This window comes from Podarcis vaucheri (assembly GCF_965113315.1).
Source record: "Podarcis vaucheri genome assembly, chromosome: 3".
NCBI classification, from domain to species: Eukaryota; Metazoa; Chordata; class Lepidosauria; order Squamata; family Lacertidae; genus Podarcis; species Podarcis vaucheri.
This window is the reverse complement of record NC_138761.1, coordinates 58321747-58343367: the sequence shown is the minus strand read 5'-3', so window position 1 is coordinate 58343367 and position 21621 is coordinate 58321747. Positions and strand designations below refer to the sequence as shown.

Here is a 21621-nt window from a genome sequence, read left to right as displayed (position 1 = left end):
ATCTCTATTTTTATTCATTGCATTATACCATTAAATATCAAACAGCTTCAGAATGCTCATTAATTAACAAAGGTACCTACAGTGTCAATTTGATAGAGCTATGCACTGTAATTACTGAAAAGAGAGCTCATGTTGAAAATAAAGCAATGGAATGGAAACAATTTAATCCACATTTACAAAAGTCACCATCAATAACGAAATAATATTAGAACAAAGGAAGATCTTTGCAACTACCTAGTAGCAGAAAACATGCAGATAGATAAAGGGACAACAAAAGCTGTGTTTTGTCAGGATCTTCTGTAATGCTGAAAATCTTGTGCATGCTCCCATTCTTTTATCCGTATCTCCAGTATCAGATAATTGTAGAGCTGGAAGGGAACCCATGGTTCATCTAGTCCAACCCCTTCCAATGGGTAAAGGTAAAGGACCCCCTGACGGTTAAGTCCAGTCAAATACGACTATGGGGTCATGTGGCCAGCATGACTAAACTGCTACTGGACGCCGTTTACCTTTTTGTCACAGCAGTATCTATTTATCTACTTGCACTGGCATGCTTTCGAACTGCTAGGTTGGCAGGAGCTAGGACAGAGCAACGGGAGCTCACCCCGTCACAGGGATTCAAATGCCAACCTTCTGATCAGCAAGTCCTAGGCTCAGTGGTTTAGACCACAGTGCCACCCACTCCCTTAACACCCTGCAATGCAGGAATCTCAACATGCGGTCCCTCATCCAATCTGAACCCATGCTTGACCCTGCCTAGCATTTCAAATGTGCTAGGAGTTTTAATGCTGCACCGCATTTATCTATTATATACATTTTAAAGAGCAGCATGTAGTTTCACTTTAAATAATAATATTAAAACAAAAGCTTCATTTTTTTTGCCCTGAGAAAACACTTCCAAGTTAACTGACAGGACAAATAAGGAACTGCACACTGAGGACCACACATATCTGCACACATCACAATTGAATGAAAGCCAGCAGGGAGATACCTGGTTAACAGAAGCATCTGTATTAGCCACAGGTGAAGGAGAGCGACAGGCAGGTGGAGAAGAAATCTCACTGTTGGTTCCCTCTTCCCCAGACTCCTCAGTGACAGGTGACAGAAGTGTGTGACAGCGACCAGCAGTCATCTGCCATGGGAAATGCAATCCCAAATGACAAGAAGATCATTCAGTCACCACAAGGATGATTTTTATTTAATGCAGTCATATGCTTAGAGTTCTAACAGACCATAGTTTAAGAGCCTGTAGTTACATGGTAAGCAAATTTCAAAGGAAGTCAGAGCCCTTGTACCTTTAATAACTGTGTGTGAGAATTTTATTTGGCAGGCAGTTTTCCTCACCTTACTATGAGAAAATGTTCATGCCCAAGTTCTCTCTTTTCCATAGCTATTAGACCTAGAAGCCCTGTCCTCCCTGGCATCTGATACATACCAACTAAAACAGTATTAATAATGTAGACAAAGAATGAAAGTTTACTCTAGTTCTGAAGTATTTAAGTGATAGCATTTTTGAGAACATATTTAACTTTATCCACATACACCATAGTTGTATGAGATATCACAGGAAAATATTGGAACATTCAGCTAGGGAAACATGTATCTTTCTACTAGATAAAATATATTGGAGGAATGTTGCAGAAGAAAAGCAGATCCACATGTAAAGATACTGAAAGCAATAAACACATACAACTTAATAGTAAAGCATCTCCTGTGGATTCTTTATTCCAGCAAGGTTTCAACTGCTATCCAGTGTACTTAAAAATAAAAAGTTCCATGCATATGCAAAATAATCATTTCAATTTCCTCCTCTCCCAGTTCTTCACTTAGGTATACCAAGGGAGGATAATGCACAAAACAGCAAATAGTAGTAATAATAATAACCTCTTGGGAGTACAAAGTGAAGCTATATTTTGTTATTTTATAAATGTGATTTTATTTGGTGGTTCCGAGGAATTATCCATGTTTAAAAAGCTGAATTGCCAAAAGCCACACTCATACACACCCAAGGATAACAGTAATTGCTGGTTTGTAAAACTGAATAACCACAGCTGCATAAATTTGAGCTCCAGTGCATTCTAAGCAGCAACACCCAGACATCTCATGAAGACAAAGAATCAACATGGACTGTAGCAATCTTTTGCATAATAGTGTCAGAACCAGTATTGTACATGACCAGTGGCCTCAGGAAACAGACAAATTATACATTTATTGCTTACCATTACTACAGAGGGGTGAGCTGAGTGTGCTGAGAGGAGTTCTTCTGAATCCAGCTCCTCCATTCCTTCTGAAAGTCCTTCCACTTCTGTTACTGTTAGAAGCATAGTAGCGTGCTTGGCTTTCATTGTGAGCATCTTGCACTTGGAATTCAGAGATGCTATTTGCTCCTGGTAGCCTTTGATCTTCTGTGCCAGCTCCTGAGGAAACATTTTCTTCCTTGAGAATCATATGCAGCATGTAGAGGCCGTAAGAAGGAGCAGCAATTCTGCTTCCGTTAGAGAAAGACCGGCTTGCTTGTCTAAGGTCAGCCAATAAAATCACAGCTCTGTGTTTCAGAAGCCCTACCTCAGCAGCAGCAGTGGCCGAACAGCAGGATGTTCATTGTGGAAAACAAACATGTCAGGCTGCATCGCGCTACATACACACAGAGAAAGGCAGAGCTAAACCACCGAACAGAAAGCTATGCAGTGAAAATGGAAAAGCACCGTGGAAAATCTTTCCTGCCTGTCACTGATAGAAGGGGTGTCTGGTAAACTCACATTATCATTTCTGGGGAGAAGCAAATTCTGCATTAAATCCTGCTGAAAACAAGAGGGGAAATACTCATGTCTGCCGTGTGAGATACTAAAATAAGCTGAAAGTCCCCAGATAAGGCATGCCAAGGAAATGAGGTCATGCAATGACTTGGAAGTTTAAAAAAACATGCAGCATTCATTTCTGACCAGACTGAATACAATGAACAGAGAAGTTAATGCACAAGGCTGTCATGGATTAACAAACACTGTGGCTTTCTTCTTGCTTTGTTCTAAAATGCTGGGAGCCGTGATAAACTAGTAGCTTGCACTTGGCATTTTAATATCACTCTGCAAGGTATTTATTTTCTTTTAACTGCCTGTTTAGAGTCACAACTTGGACTGGGTCCAAATTGTATTCCTGAATAAATTAGCTAATTCTGTACTAATGCTCTAGTTGAACCCTCTCTGCAGCAGCAAAATTACACACTTAAGAATACACACTATTGATTGCTGTTTCAGTCTAGTTTTGTAGATTATGTATATCACCATGGCACAAGAACGTAGCTAAGGCATTACAGGTAGATCAGCTAAATATTTCCAGTCAAGTTTGTAAGAAATGTGTATGAGGGGACAGCACTGGTTTCTGAGGGCAAAGGCACAGCACTTTGAAAGGGGCAACAATTACCGTAGCTGATATCTGACTCTTGTAAACCCCTGAGCTTTTGCAAGTGCTGATGGCAGCTGATTGTTAGCACCTGTAAAGATCTGTGACTTTGCCTGTGCAGTTCAATTTCAAACTGTGTTGGCAAACAGGTTACTTGGTGCTATATTTGATACCAGGTGATTCACAAAAGTAAACAAAGGATGGAGTAATACTTAGAGGGAAAACATGACCATTTTAAACAGCAGATGTTTAAAGCAGCAATAGAGAATCACTGAGTGGGGGAAAGTGGCTGTTTTAAACAATGGCAGGTGTTTGAATAGAGAAAACAGGGGATGACACTGCGGGGTGAGCGGCAGTTTGATACACAGTTTGACCACAGCAAGAAAGAATTTAGAAAGACTCTGCTATATTAGCTTTTGGGTGTTAGCTTCTGTGTTGTACCCATCTCTGCTACTTCTCCTTGTTAAAACTCGTTTGTTTGTTTTTAAATGCCATCAGTGTCTTTCCATCACTACTTTTAAGGCACATGCTCTTCCTTTTTATGATTAGGTAAAGGGACCCCTGACCATTAGGTCCAGTCGTGACTGACTCTGGGGTTGCGGCGCTCATCTCGCTTTATTGGCCGTGGGAGCTTGCATACAGCTTCCAGGTCATGTGGCCAGGATGATTAATCCGCTTCTGGCGAAGCAGAGCAGCGCATGGAAATGCCATTTACCTTCCCGCCGGAGCAGTACCTATTTATCTACTTGCACTTTGATGTGCTTTCGAACTGCTAGGTTGGCAGGAGCAGGGACCGAGCAACGGGAGCTCACCCCATCGTGGGGATTCAAATCACCGACCTTCTGATCGGCAAGGCCTAGGCTCTATTGTTTAACCCACAGCGCCATTTATTTATTTATTTATTTATTTAAACATTTCTATGATGCAATGTCATAAAATTTCAGCGCAATGTGCAACACCACAAAACACAGTGAAACACAATATATATAATCATTAAAATAGTTGGCTAATTAAACAGCTTTCAAGAGACACCTGGAAGTCAAAAGCGAGGAACCTGCCACATCACTGCTAGAAGAGAGGTCCACAGCATATGACTGTTTACACTAAATGCCTACCTTCTAGTTGAGATCTCTGTAACACAAGGGACAACTAAGAGAACTCCTCACTAATCTGAGTGAATAAGCTGGTATGCAAACGTGCAGGTATTCTGGATCCAAATTATTCTTAAATCAGATGTGGACTGGACAGACCTCAAACAGAGAACACCTGAAAAACAGAGGACTATCCTCTGACAGACCTTCAAAATAGAGGCCTGTCTTATTTAAAGTAGGACACATGGTCAACCCTAACTATTTTTTCCCTTTCGAAAGAGCATTTCTGATTTCATATGATGTTTGCTTAGTTTTCAGTCCTCAAAAAAAGCAGGACGATTGTTAGATTGTTTTCAAAAGTATTCAGCTGGAACAAAGTGATCTCATGCCATTGGTCCCAAACATGTTTTTACAGTCTGACAGCTCAGAGCAAATGAATTAAGTATAAGAGAAACTCCTGCAAAGCTTAACCTGAATGAATGCCTAAGGGCTGGAGTAATTTCACAGTGAGATAGCCAGTATCATGAAACCAGTCACTCAGGTTTTTAATGCATCTTTTTTTCCACCTGTGAGACAAGGAATCAATGCAGAATGCTTAACAGCCTGCACATCTTTGCCTCCCAACAGGATGTGGTGATTATTGCCTTGTTTTTGCATATTCACTTCTTGCATGAATAAATCAGCAATGGAATTAAGCCAAAGGGTGGCTGATAGGAATGAGATCCAAACAGGAATAGACAGAGGTATGTGACTCATATGAAATGATAATGAAGCATGGGATAGCACAGCTGGGTTCAGGCACCAAAGCCGAAATCAGATACCAGGAAGTATATTCCATTTCTGCTTTGAGGTTTTTAGCCAATTAACTCATTTATTACTGATTAACATTTGCTGGTGTTGGGGAAGGTCAGCAAGGAGTGGGCAATGGTGGGTTGCCACACAGCAGAGGATGAGAAGCAAGAGGAGGCAACTGGCATGCTCCTTGCAGGCCACATCTGCTGCCCCAAGGCAACTGCCTCACTGGTGGACCAGCCCTGTGGCTTGGGAAGAGCATACAAGAGAAGGTTTATATGTTGATTCTCATGCTGCTGTTTTAATGGTATGTCATTACTAGCCACCATAGGTCTCCGATGCACAAAAGCTGTGATATAAGTGTTTGATTTTATTTTTACTTTTACTTTGTAACAAGGCGAGAGGATCTGTTTTCTCCTTGAAGACATGTACTTCGTTAAATTTAAGAAAAATAAATGTATGTCTTAATTGTTTTAATTGTTCAACACAAACCATATTCAAGAGACTCAGATCTTGCAATATTAAACTTTACACTTCACACCTATGAAGAAGAAGAAGAGTTTGAATTTGATATCCCGCCTTTCACTCCCTTTAAGGAGTCTCAAAGCGGCTAACATTCTCCTTTCCCTTCCTCCCCCACAACAAACATTCTGTGAGGTGAGTGGGGCCGAGAGACTTCAAAGAAGTGTGACTGGCCCAAGGTCACCCAGCAGCTGCATGTGGAGGAGCGGAAACGCGAACCCGGTTCCCCAGATTACGAGACTACTGCTCTTAACCACTACACCCCACATCCAAGTCCAATGGCATATTTGGACAAGCTACATCCAAGTCCAGTTTTGCTTCTGTGCAATGACACTTAAGATTTTTAAATGACTGCCTGCTATTGCCTACAGACACTGGGATATACCTCCCAATGCTGCATATATAAGTTATACAGTTGGCAGTGCATCCATATAAAATGGGAGTGGGAGGGATTGGAAAGCCCCTTTGATATAGTCTCTTCAATGGGAAATAGCTACTGTTGTGGAGAGGAAGCAGCAAAAAAGGGGGTTGATATATATTTTTCTTCCTCTCCAGTCTGAGTCAGAAGAGACAAAAATGCCAGGGTCTGGTATGACTGCAAGAGTTACCGGTAATACTCTGGAAAATGGGAAAGGAAATGGAAATTTAAGTTTCAGGAAGTGCAAATGAGTTACAGATTAATCTTAGGTACATTACCTCATGGCATGAAATCTGGGCTTGCAATTCTTGAATGTTGCTTGTTGATATGGGCTTGTCCTGGATCTCACGATGAGCTCTCTCTATTAGTTGCTGTAAATGTTTCATCTCTTGTTCATATTGCTCATACTGTACTACTGCTTCCTAGAGAGGAAATATGCCAGGGCCAGGGGGAATACAGTGAAAGCACACCAGAAAATAAAACACCTATTGTGTACATGTGTGTATCATTCTCTTTAGGACTATAAATGCTATAAAAAGCTAGATATTTGTAGTGCAAGTAAGACGCCATTAACATTTTTACTACTAAATACTTTTTTAAAACTTACACACTTTAAATCTGACTTACAAAGTAATTAATTTGTTCCAAATGTTTGTTGCAGGGTTATAACATAATTACTGGGGGATGGGATGCAGATCACTGATAAACCAGAGGTCTAAATTTCATTCCAGGTTGTTTATCATGTGAAAAACGAGTGGTTCAGTATTTTTAGTTTGTAACTTCTGAGAGATAATGCACACTTTCTTTTGAGTAATATAGGCAATAACCATTTTAGGCACGCCCAATTGACGTGCAATTGCCAGTGTGCAGACCCTTTTGGACTGGGAATAGGGCAGAATCATAGCTGTCAACTTTCAGATTTGAAAATAAGGGATCAGCAGCCTCGAAAATAAGGGATCAGCAGCCTCACCTGTCCCGGGGACAGTCTACGGGATATCTTACAATCTGGGATAGCAGCGGGAAGCAGCGGGAAACGGTGCTGGAATAAGGGAATTTCCCGCAAAAAAAGAGAAGGTTGACAGCTATGGGCAGAATGGGGGCGTGATGGGGGCGGGGCACACTTATGTGTGTTCAACTGACACGTGTTAGAGGCCAGGAATGGAACCTCTGCACAAAATGGTGGCCGCCTGTATATATCTGTATGTAAATGTTCTTAAACTAGCAACAATTCTAGAAATTCAAAACACATTTTTCTTTGTTAAGAAAGCTCTTAAGAAAAAATGACATTTACTCCAAACTGTGATATTGCCACCTCTTTTCACATTCAATTTATACTTGCCTGCATTATGTTGTACTGCTGAATAGCAGTGTGCTGTAGATGGCTAGCATCCTCCTGCAGCCTGAGGGCAGTGTGACATATTGGTAGCATGGTGACCACTTCTTCAGGAATCCGCAAAGCACTCTGGCAGATCTGCACTGCATGAACCTTTGGCTTCAGTGACTCCATTTCAGAAAGCAGATGCTAGAAATAACATGAGTGCGATTAAAAAACACAACTTCTCATGCCTCCATTGACCTCAATAGCCTTTTACTAAAGTGAGCTCAACAAAAATCTCAAAATGTGTGCTAAATGATTTATTGGTAGGACATGTTGAAAAACATTCTCTACTACATTTTCACACTTTAGAAAATCAGTTATATGAGGTAATGTGTATAACAACAACTAAAGGCATCAGCACAAAATTGCCATCTACTGCTGAAAATATTTAATATTACCTTTTGGATTTGACTGAGCTATGCAGGAAAAGAATCTGAGCAATTTATATTTAGAGAAGTTCTTGGGGTTGATTGTTTTGTCTTTTTAAAATATAACAACCAAATATATTTAGCTATTCAGTGGGTGATTTCAGTTCAACTGGAGGACATACAACAGTATCATGAAACACTGTTTTCTCAAATGTCTGTTTTTATAACACCGTAACAAAATCAGTGCCATCAACAATGAAACAGGATTTGTCCTTAGGAAGACACTAACAGGGGATGCTAGAGAAGAATAAATTCATAGGCCAAGTAATTTCTACGTTCTGAATGGACCAATTTTTCCAAGTACTATTGTTCAAATAATTTAACATTTCCTACACCTACAAAAACAGAAGTAGAGTGCATAAAATGGGTTTGCATCCCACCTCAAAGCAGGCCCCAAACAGAACTTAGTCACTTCAGTCGATGTAAATAAATTTCCATCTAAAGTAATACTTTGCTGCTCTCCTTTCACAAAAATTATCTTATAATCAGTCTAACCTGTCGGTGAGAAAGTTGTTCTTTCAGACTCAAACGGCTGATCTCTGAAGATGTCAGAGTTGCTTGGGCTTGTTCTAAAGCTGTTTGAAGAGCCTTTACCTCAGTTTCAAATTTCTTCATATCCTGGGGGGGAAAAGTACAGAAAAACTAGGAAAAACACAAACCACATTAAACTTGCATTAGGATACATATGTCAGTGGTGTTATTTTAAGTGATCTCCAAGCCTCTGGAAAATGGAATACATATCATATGCATTCTCTGGCATATTATAGTTCCTCATCTTCTGCAGGCAGCGACCATTTCACATTGGGTTCCGTTCCCGGTCCCTACACACTTCAGCAGAACATGCATAAGCGTTCTCTTCCTCCCAAAGTACCTGCATGTCAGCAATTGCACATCAATTGGACACACCTGAAACTGTTGCCTCCTGTACAAACTTCCGTCTATTTCAATGTGGCTTGCATAGGAGAATTGTCCTGGGCATTGCGCCCTAGAAATGCAGTATATTTATTTATTTAGGCTCCTAAGTATATTTATGTGTTTAAGCAGGGCGTCCTACAAAAAGTTAAGATTAGAATAAAACATATACCGTATTGCCCTGAATATAAGCTGCACCTTTAAAAGTCAAGGCTTATTTATGGGTGTGGCCCACCTCCTGGCTCTAATGCCCTGAACGGGGGGCAGCCAACGCTTGGTGTCCAGCTCCCCAAGCCGGCACTGGCATTCAATTCCAAGCTCACTACGCACCCGCCTCCTGATACTACAGCTTCCCAGCTCTACCTCCCCAAGCCAGTGTTGGAAGAGACTTGGAAGTGGCAGGCGGACTGCGCACCATTACCCCATGCTCCCTGGCTGCTTCCTGGTGGGGGGGGGAGCCACGCTACTTTGCCAGCAGCCTTCCCCCCAGCAGCTTGGGGGAGGCTTGGGAGACACGGCCGGGATGGGTGCCGTTGTCCCACCCCCCCAACAGCCCTTGTGAGCAGCTGTTTCAGCAACAATACTGTAAGGTCATGAAGATAAGCCACACTTTAACTTTTCACAATCGGAATTTGGAAAAAAAGAAGAAGTGTGGCTTATATTTGGGCCAATGCGGTAAGATTACAACAAACATTACTAAGGAATAATCACAAGAAGATGTTTTATATTAGCCTTGTGCAGTCATAAAGCAGACCTGCAACTGTCAGCTAGATATGAAGGGCACTCCGAATACCTTGGCTGCATCCTGAACATTCTGCAGTCGCTGTCTGATCACTTGCTGCAACTCCTCAGTCTGCCGCCCAAGCTCTGACACTTGTTGAGACATCCCTTTGGTTGAATACACACTCGCCAGATAGTCTATCTTCTCAGTCATGGCTTCAAGATCTCCATGGATCTCTCCAGATTCTTCAAGCATGGCCTAGGTGGGAGTAGTGGCAGAATTTGTTTCAATATTCAGATTATGATTTTAAAAATGATAGGCTAAAGTTTACGTTCAACCATATTGTGCCAGCACTCAGACTTCATAATGTTATCCCCCCCCCCCCAATAATATGTTTGAATAGTGGCTTGCCTCAGACCTCAGAACCAAGGCATAAGGCATCACAAGGATTTACTAAGAATACAGGTATCTAAGAACTCCTCTCTGATTCCTGCCAGAATTCAGGAGGCACCCACTGGTGAAATGAAGATCAAGCAGGAGTCTAGAAACTGTAATTTATACAGCTGCTGTCAGGTGTGCATGCAGGAGCCAGGCCCTGTGACCAACAGGACTCTGCAGGACTGGGGCCTTCCTAAGTTTGTTCTGAAGAGGCAAGGCGCGGCCACACAGGTAAGGCCGATTGGTAACTCACAGCACCTGGTGGCAAGAGCTGAGAAGGGATACAAGGTCAGCATTTTCCCTTTGGCTCTTTGCCACAGCAACACGTTCCCTGCCTTGCTGCGTTTGACTCCTTGCTTCTTGATCCTCGGACCCCTGACTTCGTGACTCCTTGTTTCCTGACCCTCAGACCCTTGGCTTCTTGACTCCTGGCTCTCTGACCCTCGGACTCTTAGCTTTCCGACTCCTGGCTTCTGGACTCCCGTTCCTGCTCCCACCCCGCCATCTTGCCCCCGGTCCCGACATCCCCAGCTGGGACTTCAATCGCCCGTGAACCGGACCTTTACAGCTGCCTCACTGCATTTATGGTCTATCATCACCCACTCCCCTGAAAAGATACCAAAGGGAACTCTTCCTAGGCCTATTACTCCACCAGAATTGTCCAGGTAAGAGAACAACATAGAGTTCCCAGTGGATGAAGCAATCACCACCCCCTGCCCCAATAACCTATGGAGAACTATTGTACCAAGTCTTTATCTTAACAAAATGAAGTGAGCAGCTGAAAATTTCTGGTATTTCTAACACTATGTAGTAAATATTGAGAACCTACTAAGCAGCAGTTTCATTAAGCCATGTAGTTAATGGAAAACTTATTACATGGTGACTATCTGCAGTACTTGAAGCACAAAGTATAAAGTAGTTGTCTTATTTCTATAGGGTTGCTAGACTGAGACAGGAAAATTTAGCACTCATTCCTCTAAAGGTAAAGGTAAAGGTAAACTTGCACTTTGACGTACTTTCAAACTGCTAGGTTGGCAGGAGCAGGGACCAAGCAACGGGAGCTCACCCCGTCGCGGGGATTTGAACCGCCGACCTTCTGATCAGCAAGTCCTAGGCTCTGTGGTTTAACCCACAGCGCCACCTGCATCCCTCTCATTCCTCTAGTGATGAGCTATTCATCAACACCAATACTTTATGGAGCCAGGAGTAGACTGTATTAGTCTGGACAGGGCCTTGTGTGCCTCACACAATTCTATTATACACATCCTCTGTTGCAATATTGAAGGTACAAAAACTCTATCTCAGCATGTGATTAGAGACATCCAAATACACTCTGTACAAAAACAACAACAACCCCAATTAGTATACAAACCTCTGTGTCAATCTGTCAAAACCCAATAAGGAAAGAACTGCTTACTGGCAACAAATGTGAGGCAGGGTACTTTCTTATGCCAACGGCATTACTTAGCACAATAAAAACATTTTCATTTGAGCATCAGTGGGGCAAGAACGCATGTTGTTTGATCAGCTACTTCAATTTATTTTTATATATAATATTTATGTAGACCTGGCTTCCAGCATTATATATCATGTATATATTCTGATATTATATATCAGAAAACAACACAGACTTCATAATTTCATTTGATAACACAATGGTATTATAGTTCAGAGGTAGAAACTATCTTTGGTGCAACAATTTGTGCCTTCATATATTATCTGAAAAATGTTTTTTCTATAATCACCTGATGAGTCAAAAATTGATCACGAAGCTGAGTGGCAGAATTCCATGTAATGCTCCCATGTGTTAAGATTTTAGCTTTTTCAATCCATTTCAATATGAATTCTAGCATCTCATTATATTCTTCTAAGTGAGAAATGGCCTGAAAAGACAAGTAAAATCTACTTCAATAAATCCAAAGTACAGTCTTGCTTGCAAAAATACTTTTGGTTTCTGAAATGTCACTTTATTTACCTAGCAATTTTCATTACTTCCATTCTTCTAGTTTCTTAACATTTACACTTCTCGATTACTGTTCTAATGTGCTGATTGCATTAAAATTGGTACATTTGCCATATGCCTATTATGCCTACTTCTTACGCAGATGAAGCTATTTTGAAAATTCGACATGGAAGAATTAGAATGTATTGATGTCAAGGTGTGGGAGTATCACTGCATACATGCTAAGATAAATTTGGCTCTATCACAAATGACTGCACTGCTTGCTTCCCTGATCTACAACACCTCTTCCTTTATTGACTGAACTATGTTTTGTGAGTACTCGCACAGACTACAAGCAAAGGACCAATCCCTTTTAAGGGCAAGCAATATATTGCCCTACACAGAAATATATCAGGCAGTTGTTTATATTTCCGAGATACTTTTCTGGACATTTAGTATATTGAACAATTAGGATTATTTAAACCATATTTAGGATTATTTTAAACCACTAGAAACTACTGTTAGTCACTCAGTAATATTAGCATGCAATATATCACATAGGCAATTGGTATAAGCTCATGGAAGACAAGAGGCCACAGAGTAACAGCAAACACGTGTCCCCTGGCTGAGGGCCTCTAGTGGATAAAAGTGAGTCATAAGGGCTTTATGTCGCTTTCAGCCTTACTGTACTTTCTGAAAAGCCCTTTGAACTTACTGGATTTTAAGAAGCCCTCTAAGACTGCCATCCTATGCATATTTACCAGAGTAGGCATCAAAGGGGAAAAAATGTGTTGTAAAGCTGTATATTTTTTAAAAAGTCTAAAAATCTTTTAAAATCTTAGAGACATTATCATCTACGGATAAACATAATTTCCACTTTCATCCCTTCTACCATGTTGCCACAGTAGTGTATTCTGCAATTTAAAATCAAAATTCATGCCAAGAAAATCTGAACTCTGCAATATGACCCAAAGATACAAACTAAAAATACTTGCATATTTTTGCACAATTTTTCCTGTATTCTGGTTTTGCTAGTTATTGTTTCGGGGTAAGGAACTATGCAAGGAGCTGTCAGCCTCAACTTAACCTACTGGAAATTTCACTTTGGCTTCTCAAATTACCAGCAGACAATGTCTATATTCACAGTTTAGAGGGCAGGAGACTTGGGGGGGGGGGCAAACGTGAAATTCCCTGGAAACTGAATTCTGTGCACAGTACCATGTTCTCTGTGCTCCCATGGAATTGTGGTGTACAGTGGTACCTCGGGTTACATACACTTCAGGTTACAGACTCCGCTAACCCAGAAATAGTACCTCGGGTTAAGAACTTTGCTTCAGGATGAGAACAGAAATCGCATGGAAGCAGCGGGAGGCCCCATTAGCTAAAGTGGTGCTTCACATTATGAACAGTTTCAGGTTAAGAACAGACCTCCAGAATGAATTATGTAACCAGAGGTACCACTGTATTAAGAGTCCTTCATCCTGCTATTATCTGTTTCAAAAATACTTGAAAATATTTGAAATTGCATTACGTTAACGTAATACTATACCTGACTCAGCTTTGATGCCCTGTACTCAGCCTGTCTAATAGTTTGCTGGTGGAGAGCAGTCAGTTGGCTTATCTTGCCAGCCAGGTGCTTAGCCAGCTGAGGATTCTGCTCTGCAAAGTCCTGGACAGCTGCATCGAGTTCCATCAGCTTTATGTTGCAACTGTCCAATTCTTCACCCAGTAGCTGGAGGGAGAAGAAACTGCATTACTTGCCAAAAAAATGGAAAAGACTGAATGAAAAAGAGAAAAGTGGGCAGATTGTTTCCTTTCAAAGTCTTGTGAGTACTGTTACACCATTTTCAGCATTTTTTTGTATGGAATGAGAAGGATGTGCAGATTTCTCTCCTATAGCTTCCAGCTCAGTTTCTTTGGAGTGGCTGGTAATTTTCCTCCCACGCATGCAAAAGGAGTTATTATTGTTATACTAAGCACTAAGGTAAGAGTATGGACATGAACACACTCAGAGGGGGAGAGAGAGAGAGAGAGAGGGAGAGAGAGAGAGGGAGGGAGAGAGAGAGAGAGAAAATAATTGACCATACCATGGAGTCGTACATCTAAAAGTGAGAAGTTCCCAATACTATATATACGGTAGTCAGCCCAACAATTTGTAGGATTAGATGTATATAGTATGCACAATGCGACACAAATGGGGGATTTAGATATCTATACATTTTCTCTATTGATTTAAAAGTAAGAAACATTGATAGCTCTCTTTTTAAAGAATGACATAAAGACAATCATATTGATTACATTTGCACAGAATGATATGCCAGAATTTTGGCTTATCGTGGTTTAGCATGAACAAGTAGCATGCTACTGCAGTTACTCTCATTTTGTTCCTCCTTTGGTGGGAGTAATGTTTGGCTGCAATATCCAAACCATGGATCAAGTTTGTTGCTCCTTAACCAGACATATTGCTAGCCAACCTTAAGCCATGAGTACAGTGGTACCTCAGTTTAAGAACAGTCTGGTTTAAGAATAATTTGGTTTACAAACTCAGCAAAACCGGAAGTAATGTCCTGGTTTGCAAATTTTACCTCCATCTAAGAACAGAAGCTGAATGGTGGAAGGGCACCGGCGGTGGGAGGCCTAATAATAATAATAATAATAATAATAATTTAATATTTGTACCCCGCCCATCTGGATGGGTTTCCCTAGCCGCTCTGAGTGGCTTCCATAGAAACCAAAAATACACTAAATTTAGGGAAAGCGCACCTCATTTTAAGAACGGTTTTGGTTTAAGAACGAACTTCTGGAACGGATTAAGTTCGTAAACCGAGGTACCACTGTATTTGGTTTACTCATTGTTATTTGTTAGAGAGTAATGAGCTTTAGATATAATGGGGGAATCAAGCTTCCTGGTTTATCCCACTCATGCCTGGGGAGAAGCAAAGTGGAATCAACTAGGCAGTGTGCATCAGCATGCAGCTCATTTGCATTACAACATGATAAGCCAGAAAGTTTGGCTTATCCTTATGTGTGAAGATGGCAGATTCTCAAGCCATCTTTTGCTTTCACACTTGCAAAAATGACTAGCATCAACTAATGATTTCTATGTGTGAATAAATGATCACAGATCATCAGAGAGCAGAGACATCAATCGCTTGCAGGATCCTCAAAGAAAAGCTTCTCATTAAACTTTCAGCTGCTCCATCAGCTCACAAGAAATAAATTGATACACACACATACACGAACCAGCCATTAGTCAAATGCAGTCTTAAAAGCTTTCACGTATGATACCAAAGGGTGATATCTTCCCACTTTCATTATAATCCTTCTCTCTCCATGCTCCAGGTTTCATAACACAGTACAGGGGAAGTCCAAATTGTGTCCTCTACATGTTGTTGGATTCCAGATCCCATCAGCCTCAGCCAGCATGGCCAATGGGACTTTCAGTTCAACATCGTGAGGGCACTAAGTTGGCTATCCTTGATATAGATTTTTTTGTGTGGTAAATATTTGATTCTACAAGATTATTAAATATGGAGTGATTCTGTACAAAGTAGAATCTTATTTACCCTTTGATCCATTTTAGCTTGTGTTATGTTATTTGTCTTCTCCTTCAGTTTAAATAGAATTGAATCGAGCTCTTTTGCAATCCCTTGAATCTTTTGATCAAATTCTTGATTCAATGCTTTGCTCTGCTGAGCTTCTTTTTCTTTGGCTTGAATCTGCCAAAAAAACAAAGTTAAAAAAGAGCAACTAAACATGCTGGTTTACTATACATCAATTAGAGAGAATCAGTGTGACCACAAAATTGTATGTTTATGTATGTAGTTTTGCATTTCCTTAGACAAATGCAAGAAAGTTGTGGCAACTTAACAGAGTCTAACAGTAATTTTTTACATGAATTTTTGCAGCCAAGTATCTCTCCAAAGCGTGTTCTCCTTCATGGAGAGCACGTGTTGCGGTGGGGGCCGCCAGGACACTCCAAAGTTGGGGGCAGGCTAATTGATCGTTGGCCACTGATGCGATTGGGGCTTCCCTTGTTGTTGGGAAGAAGTTAATGTTGCCATTTGTTGATTGAAAGCCAGAAATGCTAAAACTCCTTGCACGAGGCTAGGGCTTCCTCTTTTCGCCCGTGCATCAGATTGCCCGTCCCCCCCTCCCTAGAATTAAGGGTTGTTCGCTTTGACCTTGCTATGCCTGTCATGGGGTCGTCTGCTCTTGGGGCAGGGGCCCGGTAGGAATTTTGTCCATCTGGCTGATTGGCTGGGGCCATTTGGTTTTTGCCTGCCGCGTAGCAAATTGTCACAACTTGTAAGGTTGCAGTTAGGCATTGGTTTATGGTTTGGTTGGTTGAGGGGCAGTGGTTGAGTGCCTGCCCTTGGTAGGTTGAGTGCCTGCCCCTCTAATGCTGCTGCTGCAAGGGATTCCGTTAAAGGAATTGGGGGCTAACTATTGCTTGTCCACTTTGTCAAGGGGGCTCGGGCCATAGCAATGAGCTCCTGGTTGCATTTGGGGTGAGGGCAGGTTCCCAGCTCCGTCACTACCCCCAAGTGTATTCCCCTATTCTGACTTTCGCATCGTGCAGAATGTCAGTCTGCCCGCCATGGTGGGGGCAGATAGTCGCAACCAATGCCTAAGCAACCACTCACAAATTTGTATTTTAATAAAGTTGTGGCCAAAATTATGCCAAAAATCTTAAACAAAAAATTCTGTGTGATGTGTGAGTTATTGGGGTGGCCCTGGGGACCTTGACACGCAATAGAATACTGGGACAAGAGCATGCTTCTGTCTTGCTGTATGTAAGTGAGGAGTTTGACATAGGGCTCAACTGAGACTTCTTCACTCCTTCTGTCTCCCCAGCTGGCCTCTTGGCCAAATGTGTGTGTGCATTAAGTAAATTGCATTCAGATCCCTTGAAAAGAAGGCAGAGTTAGATGTATATATCGAAAGCCCAGATAAGCTCCTGCAGCAAGAAATGGTTGCTGTACAGTAGTGCCAAGGACCAAGCAAGGTGGGATAGGGAAAAATGCTTTAATGATCTCTACCAAGACCCATTTCTATATCCACAGCCATATGGGGGGAGGAATTACACCCATTTTGTGGGGTTGGGGTTGCACATGAGTGCATGTGTGGTTTTACTTCTCATTCTGCTATTACATGACTCCATTTACAGAATCGATAGTATTCACTTCAAGTATTTTACCTGTTCATGTATATTTACAAGTGCCAATCCGACTTCTGCTAACTGAAGAGAAAGCTCTGAAGGTAAAATGGTATAAAGTCCCAAATATTTGTTCTGCTGTTGTTCAGCCATTTTCTCAACAGCCTGGCGGTGAATAGTTGCTTCATTGAGGAGAGACTAACAGGAAAGAGAAAATATTGCCAAAAGATTGGAGAAAAATGATAGGTTTTAGAGCTTCACATTTCATACGGTTACAAAATAATGAGTGGTGTTCTCTGAAATTTGACTCCAATATGTCAAATCTCACCCACCTCGGTGTGTCTATTTTGACAACAGAGATAATCTAAGATAATGCTGAACCCTTTTGTATGCCCACAGCAAGCAACCTTGACCTGGATACTTCTGCATCACTGGAGTCCTGTTACTTCCAGAACAATGATAATGAGGGAGACCAGCTCAGTGAGCAGTGTCTTAATCTTCCTCACATGATATTTCTTGGGAAGTAGGATAGTAAGAACCCCAAACGACTGCACTTCTTTTAGCCTATTGCCAATATTGCTTCCTCTCTAGTATCCTCTGAGTGATGGTTCTTTGGGAACGTCATCAACCTCAGGCGTCCTGCTTTTGCACACATCAGTCATAGAGGCATTTGGCAACCATCCAGCCACAGCACACACATCAGAAACACAGCTTTAACTGAGTCTTTGAATAGGATTCACCTAATGTGTCCCATCAGCAGAAGCCCTGCACACTTGCAATGGGAATTTTCCCCTGCAACACTGGCTTAGTGGATGGGTGAGAGAACCTCCAGAACAGTGATTTTGCGGCAAAGAGAAGGGCATATTTTCTATCTGGAAGGCTGAAATGCTTACACTGACTGAACGATCAACTTAGCACAATGCTGAATTCCTCCTTAACCTTGTCCAAAGCAGAGCCTCACTGCAGGAGTATTTCATTCCAGGTCACCCTGCTCTCTGAACCAGCTGGCCAACCTTTGTCTTGATTACAGTTTGTACTGTGCCTTGTCAACAAATCTTGATGCTGTACTATTCTTGTGTTCTTTTTCACTAACACATGGTCTGCAAAACTTTGCAATCCATCCACTGCCTTATCTCTATTTCTGGCAGTGGCTTCCATGTTGGATTCAGTCACAATTATGAAACCAGAAATATGGATGACAAACGCAAAGAACTCGTTCTGATTTAATCATAAAGCTGGTTTTGAGTTGTTACTCGGATGCTATAAGCATATAAGTAACATTTGTTTTGCACTGTAAATGGAGATAATTTAAAAGGTACAGCGGCCTGCTCTGCCCCCATTTTTTTTATGAGACACTTGACAAATATTGTATTACATAATCCATTGTATATATAATTAGAACACTGTAATAGGTAAATTTTGGGATTCCCTTTATTGGAAGTTTTAAATTTTTTTTAAGGAATCTGTGAGAAATACTTTAGCTATAGGATTTCACTAAATCAGTGGTGTTCATGCTTCATATCCTAAAGGAATCCTTTTAAAACTGAATTTTCTCATGTCTGTCTGCTGTGGAACCTCAGTTTGCTGCAAAGAATGGCGTGGTACATTCTAAAATTTGCACAGGGCACCACAACCACTCTCTACAGAAATACCCAAATCTACAGAAACACACTGGCACTGTATACAAGTCTGACATACCTGCAATTCCCCAAGCTGAGGATCTATCTCAATTGTAGGATTTAATAAATATTCTCTGGCTTCCTGAATCCAAGACTTCACTTTATTAATCTCTTTTTCAACTTCTTCACGCTCTTTAAGTTCTTGTTTAACCACTTTCCCACTTCTTTTCACCTTTTGTTGCATGCTTAAAAATACAAACAACAATTTAAAGATTTGAGTAGCACACTTCTCCATACATTTGTCAAAAACTTGGAGTACATTAGTGGACACATTCTATTATTTATTAAATTTGTCATTTATATTTTAAATGGAATATAAATGTTATTATTATGGCTGTTAGTAAAGGTAAAGGGACCCCTGACCATTAGGTCCAGTCGTGACCGACTCTGGGGTGCGGCACTCATCTCGCTTTACTGGCCGAGGGAGCCGGCGTACAGCTATCGGGTCACGTGGCCAGCAGGACTAAGCTGCTTCTGGCGAAACAGAGCAGCGCATGGAAACGTCGTTTACCTTCCTGCCACAGCGGTATCTATTTATCTACTTGCACTTTGACGTGCTTTCGAACTGCTAGGTTGGCAGGAGCAGGGACCAAGCAATGGGAGCTCACCCAGTCACGGAGATTTGAACCGCCGACCTTCTGATCACCAAGTCCTAGGCTCTGTGGTTTAACCCACAGCGCCACCCACGTCCCTAGATTATGGCTGTTATAATTAATTAAATCAGCAAGTTTAAGTTACCTATCCTATGCTGATGGAAACCAATATTGTGTACTTGTACAGTTTAAACTGTTATATTCAACAGTGAGAAATTCACAGAATATATACAATTATGGATCATAGCCAATATTTACAGTTTAAAATAGCTTTTTCTTACTTCTGGCATCTGTCTTGCATTGCTTTGATTTCTTGCATGATAGGCATTTGCTCTTGGGAACCAGAGGCTATTTCTGTGTCCCGGAGCATGCTAAAAGCCTGTTGCTTCAGCAGACCCAGAGATGACAATTGTTGTTCAAGTTCCAGAATGAAATTACTGTGATAATCCAGAAGATCCACAAGTTCATTCTTTGAGGCCTTTTCTACTGAACTTTCTGGTAAGCGATCTTGCAACTGATCAAGAGTTTCTGTTGCTTTTTTCATCTAAAGATGAGATTTTAAAAAACCACACACAATAAAAAACATTTCCTTAAACTCGTCAGTCACAATAATTTACAACCATTTTAAAGGTTCTGAATTGCTTTCCCTTATATTTTACAGTTTTTTATAATTAAGCTTTCACATAATAGTAATATTTTTAAAAATAGTTTGCTACTCACAATTGTACTTCTGTAATTAGGCTATAGTATGTTTGATTTTGTTAATAACATGCTTACTAAACATGTTGCAAGACAGTGGTGTTTTGTAAGCACAACTGGACACAAACTTAAGATCTAAGTAGCACTGCTATCTCAATGCTTCCTAGCTTGTTCTGCAGCTGATAATACTCCCTCCCACCTGTTCCCAGTTCATCAGGAGCTGCAGCTGTGGCCCTGTGTGGCTGTGGGAGAAAGGACAGGAGGCTTCAGGGAGCTACTGCCCAGGGAGAAGTACTTCACAGAGTGTCAAGGGTGGAGTCTCAGGTGCTGTAGCATGGGCGTCGCCAAGGGGGGAGCAGGGGGCAGCCCCCCATCAAATAAAACAATAGAAATACTTAACTAACTGACCAATCCCATCGGTCCTGACCCCCTAACAAAAATCCTGGCTATGCCCATGTGGTGCAAGGAGCCAGTCAGTTTCACTGCTGGGCTCCCAAGGGGAAGAGTCCACTCCAGGAGCATAAAAGGAGGACCCGCCGGGCCTTCTCCATCCCTTTCACTGATCTTCCCATGCATTTGTGCTCTCTTTCAGATTGCTGGTTCTTTCCTACTTCCCTATGGCAGAAGAGGCATTGGGCAATTGTCAACCCCTGCTGTTGAAATATAGCTCATCAATCTGTAGGTAGGCTGGTTGAACACGTGGGTACCCGCCCAATGCCTACACCAAACCTGTTATGTAATCAATAAGTTGTGATCTGTTTATCCAACTTAGATTGTGTTCGTCATATTTTATTGCTTGTTCCCGCACCACACACAGCTACCCTGTGCATGGGTCCGCAATGTTGATTAGCTTGCTTCATCACATCACTGTAAGATATGCAGTTGATCCAATGAGAAATTCTTTGTTTTCAGTGTAACCCATCTTCTTAAGTGGTATTTATTTCCATGTATATGTAAAATATTCTTTTCCTATAACTCTTCATTTTACTATTTGAATATTGACATTACAAATGCAAAATATACTTGCACAGAATGACTAATAATGAATAAGAGATACCAAATAACCTTGATCCTTATACCTTATTGTTAAATATATTCCATTTCTGCATTGATTCTTCCAAAATCCTCTCCTGGTCTTGGGCAACACTTCGGAGCCTTGTCCACCGCTGCCAAACGGTTGTCATGGACCTACTTATGGTTGCCTTGCTGGCATCGTTGCCTATTTTCTCTAGGCGGCATGCCTTCTCCTCCAATGATGTGACCTTCCCATGAAAAGAGTTCACTACAGACACCAGTGACTGAGGAAGCAAAGAGAATGATTTTTCGTATCTTATGAAAATAATTAATTTTTTTTAGCATATCTTATGCTTCATTAAGTGTGTAGCATAGCTGAAACAGATTGTGTTAAATTAAGGCCTGTGGTTTCAGTGGAGAAAATATGACCTGACATA

General features: G+C 41.3%; 1 protein-coding gene across 13 annotated transcripts in view; it reads right to left on the bottom strand.

The window, feature by feature from the left end:
* Positions 1–21621, bottom strand: part of SYNE1 (spectrin repeat containing nuclear envelope protein 1) — a 291021-nt gene that overhangs the window by 96892 nt on the left and 172508 nt on the right. For all 13 annotated transcript variants that reach the window (XM_082215153.1, XM_082215141.1, XM_082215140.1 and 10 more), the window contains 13 exons: positions 21250–21468; positions 19753–20015; positions 18898–19063; positions 17242–17397; positions 15608–15760; positions 13591–13773; positions 11845–11982; positions 9734–9919; positions 8524–8646; positions 7558–7744; positions 6501–6640; positions 2220–2417; positions 992–1132 (listed from right to left, as the gene is read on the bottom strand). In XM_082215153.1, the coding sequence (XP_082071279.1) occupies positions 992–1132; positions 2220–2417; positions 6501–6640; positions 7558–7744; positions 8524–8646; positions 9734–9919; positions 11845–11982; positions 13591–13773; positions 15608–15760; positions 17242–17397; positions 18898–19063; positions 19753–20015; positions 21250–21468 (2253 nt within the window). The remainder of the gene's footprint in view (positions 1–991; positions 1133–2219; positions 2418–6500; positions 6641–7557; positions 7745–8523; positions 8647–9733; positions 9920–11844; positions 11983–13590; positions 13774–15607; positions 15761–17241; positions 17398–18897; positions 19064–19752; positions 20016–21249; positions 21469–21621) is intronic.